At 39.9% G+C, this 7,030-nt stretch overlaps 1 protein-coding gene across 1 annotated transcript; it reads right to left on the reverse strand.

Annotated features, from left to right (window-relative positions):
• Window positions 1-257: 257 nt before the first annotated feature.
• CCKAR (cholecystokinin A receptor) lies at window positions 258-6,549 on the reverse strand. Its single transcript, XM_075499186.1, has 5 exons — window positions 6,429-6,549; window positions 5,413-5,664; window positions 3,155-3,416; window positions 1,413-1,540; window positions 258-784 (listed from the first exon to the last, which is right to left on the reverse strand). Exons 1-5 carry the CDS (start codon window positions 6,547-6,549, stop codon window positions 258-260), a joined length of 1,290 nt encoding a protein of 429 aa, XP_075355301.1.
• Between the last annotated feature and the right edge of the window lie 481 nt (window positions 6,550-7,030).

Genomic DNA, 7,030 nt, shown 5'->3' on the forward strand with positions numbered 1-7,030 from the left:
CTTCTAAGGCTTTTTATAAAGTCCTTTATCTTCAAAGAGCCCTCTTCCTCCTTTGTACTTTTGAAGGGAAAGTGATATAAAGCTCAGACAGTGATAGCATCCATTTCCCATAAAATTCTCACTGCATTTACTGTCAGCTGAGGTGTTTCATTACCTCTGAACTAAATCATCTTCAGCTGATGCCACAGTCACTTTCCAAGACCAGATGATAAAGACTTGAATTTCTGTAGGCCACTGGTAGCCTCTTCTGACGCAGCTCAGGGGGGTGCAGATGCATTCATGTGCGTGTAAGAACATTTGGAGAGCGAAGCCCCTGTGGTCTTCCCCTCCTCTTCATCACCAACCTCTCCCCGTATTGCAGGGGGCTTTTGCTTAGCACAGCAGGTGAAAGTGGCTAGAAAACCCATGCGGAAACGCTTGTTCATAAAGCAGTATATGATAGGGTTCACGCAGGCAGAAGTGTAGGACAACAAGTGGATAAAAGAGATGGGAGCTCCTGAGAGACGCTGGTCTGCCGAAGTGGTGTCAAACGCGCGCCAGGCGTTGACACTGAAGATGGGAGTCCAGCAAAGGAAAAACAAAATCACTATCACCATCAACATGCGGATGACGAGTTTCTTGGCCATTAAGTTGGCAGAAGAGCTGCTGCTTCTCACCCTGTCTATTTTGCTATGGCTAGTAGCAGAGAGCTGTTGCAATGGCATTTTCCTTTTTCTTTTGGTTTTGTTGAGGTAGCATCCATCTCCATCCTCATATTTGGCGCTGCAGGTACTTATTTTTCTTTCTGTACATATAAAATAGTACTTAAATAGTTGGCAAAATATCTCTGCACAGTGATTCAAAATACAAAACGAAGAATGGAGTCTAAGTCTAAATAAATAACATAATTCATGGCTGAACAACTGCTGCAAAGAAAGCACTGGCCTACTTCTGAGTCAGTCGTATATCAGCTGCTCTGCGTCCGCTATCTCCCAATATTCTCATGTCTTAACTCTATACAAATTGATGCAAAAGATGTAAGAATACTGTTTGCTCAAGTATTCCCTGTAGATAGTTTTCAAAATTATATGCTTCTATCTTAATTTGACAATTTTTATTGTGGTGTTTATTGACAGAAATGGTCCTCATCCATAGCCAGAAAAAAAAACTTGGTATTTCTATAATAAGCAAATTAGAAATTTAATGTATCCTGCCTAGAGTCTTTGCAAACAAGCCATACATGAGGAATTATTTCCTAGGGAATAATGGAATAACTTCAATCAACAAATGCATCTGGAAAGTTCATGACCATAAGTGACCGTAAAGATTATTTTTGCAAATAGAAAATTTTGCTTTTAGTATCCTCAAGATGACTGCTCATATCTTCAAGTCTAACTTAAAAAAAAAAACCCCAAACCTAAATGTATTGTTACCTCGTGAAGATTTTCTCTGGCTGGCATCAAATTTTATTCCTCTGTAGAGTTCCAAAGAAATTAGGCCATATGCAACCATCATGATAATCCCAGGTATAAGAAAGAGTATGAGTAGCAGGAAAGTGTACCTAAAGAATCAAAAGACAAACTGTGACCAGGGAACAGCACAACCCCAGAAAAACTCCTTTTTGTCCAGATGAGAATTTGGGGGGTGGGGGGAGGATTTCAAGATTTTGCTGAAATTTTTGTCATGCTAATACGAGGAATCATTTTGACAGCTCTGGAAATTAGAAACTTCCCACCTCTTCTCTTCCTTCTTCCCCCAGAAAAGTACAGCAGGAACAAGGCTAATGTGGCTGCAAAACTTCGTCACCCAACCTCCACAGGCCCAGAGGTGATGGGCACTCCCGCAGTGGTTAGAGGGGGTCAGAAGGTCTCTGCCCATGAAGTGGGGCTCTCTGCTGTAACTAGATGAGCGTCGGATGCCCTGTAGCTGTGAATGATGTAAAAATTGCCTTGCAGAAGCCAAATGAGCAGCTGCTGATTCTCAAAGGGGCCCCTGGTACTGGCAGTCACTACTTCGGTGAGATCCTACTTGCCAAGGGTCGTGGCACACGTGGGCAGGGACGGAGCATCCACGACCTGGACTTTCATCCCTGGGGCCATGCAGAGCCCCCGGGGAGGGAACCCAGGTCCAGCAGCCCCTTTGCTAAAGGAAGCAGCTTTTATTTGGTTGCACATCTGTTACTCTCCTCGGCAGCTTCTCTAATGTGATTAAAAGTTGGGGACATCATTCTGTTTAAATACATTCAAGTGCCTACGTCTCTTCTGCTCCCTGGGACTTTGGTGCAAACTCACTAACGCAGCTGGGACTCTGCAATGACATCCCGCAGAAGAGAATTTTGCCCTGCAACCTCCCTCCTCATCTGTGCTCATGCTGGCAAATACCTGAGACTACCGAAAGCATTAATACAAATGTACTATGTTTGCAGATACACCATACTGAAGTGGTGCATACTTTAATCTTGTTCCCAGTTCCAACTGACCTTCAGTAGCCAAAAAAATCTTACATCTTCTCAGTGCCCGTTAAAGTGTTCAGTCATCATGCAAGGACACAATGTCTAAGTAATATCGCTGCTTGATAGTGCTACTATTTACCTACTTCTGGACATGTAGGACTTGGAGCACTGTCTCTCCCCTCATCTCTCTGCCCCTGTTCTCTATAAGTGACCAAAAGGGTTCAGTTCTCAAGAAGGGCATTTGCAACATCTCCAAGTTCTCATATTCTACTTCTCTGCTTCAGAGGACCTTCAGACAAACAAATTAACAGGCCAGGCAGCACAAAGAGGGGTGCTTGTATGTGTCTGCGTTTCTCAAAGATTAATCAAGGATTTCTCTGAAAATATTTAAGTTTATGTATAAATGAGTGAAAGCAGTATTCCTACTTGAAGACTGACAGATGCTTTCTTTACAGTGACAGTAGGGGCTTAGTGTGAGACCATAGTGTGAGACTCATTGCCATGTTGGGTATCATTCCTATGACAAGGGAAAAGTCATACAAGTGTCAAAATGTAAGCAGCTTAAAAATATGATTTTTTTTTTTTTACTTCTTAAATAAGCATGATAGAAGTGTAAAGGTTTGCTGAAGGTTAATACTTGATTTTCAATAGGCTTAATGCTACCATGAAATCCTGTTTTCCACCAGATAATTATGCATTTGCTAACAGTCAGTTATGTCTTACCAAGACTGCTGAATGACATCACTTGGCCAAAGGAGCCGACACATATTTGCTGTGCTGTTGTTATACTTGGTAAAAGGTACCAGTTTGCTGTAAATTGGGTATGGTGACATGATAGTAAAGGAAACACACCAGGTAGCAGCAATCACTTTCAAGGCATGAGATTTTGTCCGCCAGACCCTGGACTGCAGAGGTTTGCAAATGGCACTGTATCTCTCCAAAGATATGGCAACCAGGTTGAAGGTAGATACACTTACAGAGACACCTATATATATAAAATAAAGAAAAAGGTTATTCTCTTGTTTTAAAGGTTCGTGTTAGTTTCAAATAGTTATGCTAACTTTCTGTATGCATATAGGAAATTAAAAATATCGCGAACTATTTATAAGCTAAAATGTTCATAAATATCATACTGATTAAGTCAGAGTGTGTGGGCAATGGGTCTGAGTCTCCAGGCTGATGTTCCTGCTCTGCGCTTCTCTGACTCTGGAACTCCAAGAGAAAAGATTCATTCTGTCAAACCATGAAATTCTGATAACAGGGAAAGAAGACAAATTTTCTTCCTATTCTTCTCTTTGCTGCTGTGGTTTATACACTTGAGTAATTGCACTGAAATTCAAAAAAGCATTTGAAATCAGTGGGATTATGCTGTTAATTACTTTTTTAACACAGAATTTCATAGTCCCTCTTCTATTGTTTTCAATTTTGTAAGTGTCCTGCTTTACTGGTGATCTGATTTTCTCATTCCAGAGAATTAAATGTGTTACCACTTTTTTAGTTAGATGCTAATGGAGTTACAAAGCAGGAGAAATGAAGTCATGAAGTAGAATCTTTGTCCTTCAAGTGCCCTTAATTTCTCCTGTTCATATATTATAAAATATAACACAGTGGTTTGTACTTCTGTCAGTGAGGTGCCCCAGTTTATCACTGCAAGATTATAAATATTTCTTGTTAACTTTATCACAAATTTTTCTTTCATTTAAGGAGCTTTCATGAAGTGATCTTTGTGAATGTTCTAATGTGGGTCAAAATATAAAATGCCAATATCTTTACAGTTTGTTTTACACAAATTATCTGTAATTTAAAATGAGGCTTCCTACATTTTACAATGAAAGATTAAGAGCATAGGTGATACCATGGATGTCAGGGTCTGTTTGTCAATTGAAGTCTCTGTTAACCTGAACTGCTAATGGGAAATATCCACATTCTGACTCTTAAAATAAAATACCTTCATATGAAAAACTTCATGTTCGAAAATATTTCACTGGATTTTTTATAAAGTAATTTACAGTGTGAAATAAGAGAAGGATGACAACACTTCAGTAATTTTTATGGTATTTATGGCAGCAATTCATTATAATTGTTTAAACATGGCCTTTAGTTTTATTGGTTTTATCTACAAAAAGATGTTGATTTCCCATTCGCACACTTTAGGTGTGTACTTTCACATTACATCAAAGTTCTCAAGGGCACAGGTTGAAAGGGGACCTAAGCTTTCTGTAGTTAACTGAGGGTCTCCCACGGTAGCCAAAACTTTACATAATGTTCTCCTTTCTTTTTTTTTTTAAAAACAAGCGAACGCACAAGAAGTATTGGAAGTGAGACATAATTGCTTACACAGACGTACATAATCCAGGCATTTTGAAACTCCTGGCTCCGGGCCACACAACCAAAGAGGGTATGGCAGGGCATGTAAAAGTGGTGCTTCTTAAAGTCAGCCTGTAAAACCTGTATCTGTGTTTTGTGGTCTCCTGGTGAGCTCTGATCACACCTGGTCTGTTCTCAAAAAGTGTTTGCTCTAACTTCCAGCTCCGCGAATGACACCTACTTTGGCCTATTTTTTTTCATGTATCACTGCTACCAAAAATCTGTGGGCAAAATCTGTCCTTCGTGAGGCTTGTACAGCCCTGTAATTTCTAATGGGTGATCTGAACACTGCTAATAACTCTGTCAGCGATGTGTAAGCAAGCACATATGCCAGGTTCCTCATTAAAGCTTGGTCATGCAACATACTTCTCGCTTAACCGGATCCAGTGAAACACTTCTGTGTGTAGTTAACAATAAATGGTGCCTCTGTGTTTCGCTGGATCATACTGCGGAAACTAGAACCACACAGATTTGCACTACAAAGTTGATTCTTTGTGATTTTGGTAACTGTTTGATGGCAGATGGAAACCATCAGCTTTTTACTGGTCTTTAATGACCTTCTCACCTACCTCATTAGTCAATCTTCAAAATTAGTATAAACTTCCAAGACTTACCCATGAAATAAGTGGCAGTTTTGCAAACAGCACTACCAAAAATAAAATCTTTCAGCAGGTTGGGAATGAGGGTGAATGGCATGCAGAAAAGGCAGAGCATCAGGTCGCTGACTGCTAGTGACAGCAGAAATGTATTGGTGACTGTTCTCATCCGCTTGTTTCTTATCAGCACTGTAATTACCAGAATGTTCCCCAAAACGCTGAGCAGAAATATCAAACAATACAGCAGAATCCGAATTATCTGATGCAAGTCTGAAAATTGTCACAAGGAAAAAATCAGTTAAGCAATATACAGATCATAGACCAGTATGTTTCATCCTTTAATCGAAAGGTAAAGCCTTTCAAAAACCTTTCTGTATTCAGTTCTACTAAGGTTTATGTCTTTACATCAATATAAAATCAGTGGAGGTTCTGAAATTCTGAAACTTATTCTGATCTACCTGAATTGCATAACGTTAAAATACAATACATGCAGTACCACGTCCACTTGGAGAGCCAAATATGACTTCTTAAAAGCATGTTCTGCTCACACGACTTAGTGTGCACCACTCACTCACCATGGGGGTTCCTCCTTTATGCAGAAGTAAGAAATGACACAGCAATCAAAAATATTTTAACACATGGATGATTTTTTTCAGCCTCAGAGTGCTATAATTTCATATTTAATCACTTTCATACACGGTATCAGATCAGATAACTCCATTGTTATTGAATTGCTCAAAGAGTAAAAATTACGTTTCTCCAAGTCCTTACCAGAGCTGTTTACATTTTGTGCCCAATAGTGCTACTGGTTTAGTTTTCCATTATATCCAAATTTTGTTCTACTTGAAATTTTAACTTGGAAAACCAGCACATACTAAATTCTTCCCTGCCTGTTTCTCATCCTAACTTATCAGCAAGCAGTTGATTTTGCACTGCCTGACAGTAAAAGCCTTGTGTAGCTGTTTCTCTCCATAGTATCTCTACTTCCAGCTAGAACTAAAACTGCCTGAAAAAATCTATTTTTCTATACATACCTTTAGAAGGATAGGGTGGATCATCCACACAGAAGAAAGTGTCATTTTCCAAGATGATATCGCACAGGAAAGCAGTAATATTGGTACTGTTCCCGAGGAAACTAACATCAACTATTTCCATTCTTCAGTATCCACAGGTTAGCTTTGATGAAGAAGAGGGTGGGTTTGTAACTATCTGCCCATTCCTTCAATAAACAAATACATTTCTGAATGAAATCTTCCGGAGAAATACAAGAGAGGCAGTTGTGCAAGGAAGCTCTTCTAACTCTCCGTCAGGAACAGCCGGCACACAGGGTCCTGTTCAGGCTGAACAAGATTTATTCCAGTGGCACACAAGGCAGTTCAGAAAAGCAAAGCATGCGTGCACATACACACTCACACGTATGCACACACATCCACACACACACACATCCCCTCCAGTACTTTTTTAGATCCACCCTCTTCTGTTACTGGCCTACTGTTGGGATAATAAACAGGCTAGAAAAAGATTACAGCATTAACCCCTTGCAAGATTGCTTCTGCTCACATCTCTGCAATATTTCTCAGAGGGAGTCTGTATTGCCATGGCCAATAACTCACAACCAGGGAGTGATGAGAGTGAT

This window comes from Mycteria americana, chromosome 4 (genome assembly GCF_035582795.1).
Source record: "Mycteria americana isolate JAX WOST 10 ecotype Jacksonville Zoo and Gardens chromosome 4, USCA_MyAme_1.0, whole genome shotgun sequence".
Lineage (NCBI taxonomy): Eukaryota > Metazoa > Chordata > Aves > Ciconiiformes > Ciconiidae > Mycteria > Mycteria americana.

What these genes read in the sequence shown, in the direction of transcription:
- CCKAR (XM_075499186.1), bottom strand. Translation starts at nt 6,549, where the DNA reads ATGGAAATAGTTGATGTTAGTTTCCTCGGGAACAGTACCAATATTACT. An exon ending in AACTGCCACTTATTTCATGG is followed by an intron (nt 3,417 to 5,412) that starts GTAAGTCTTGGA and finishes TTATATATATAG; the next exon opens with GTGTCTCTGTAAGTGTATCT. An exon ending in CCAGAGAAAATCTTCACGAG is followed by an intron (nt 785 to 1,412) that starts GTAACAATACAT and finishes TTATATGTACAG; the next exon opens with AAAGAAAAATAAGTACCTGC.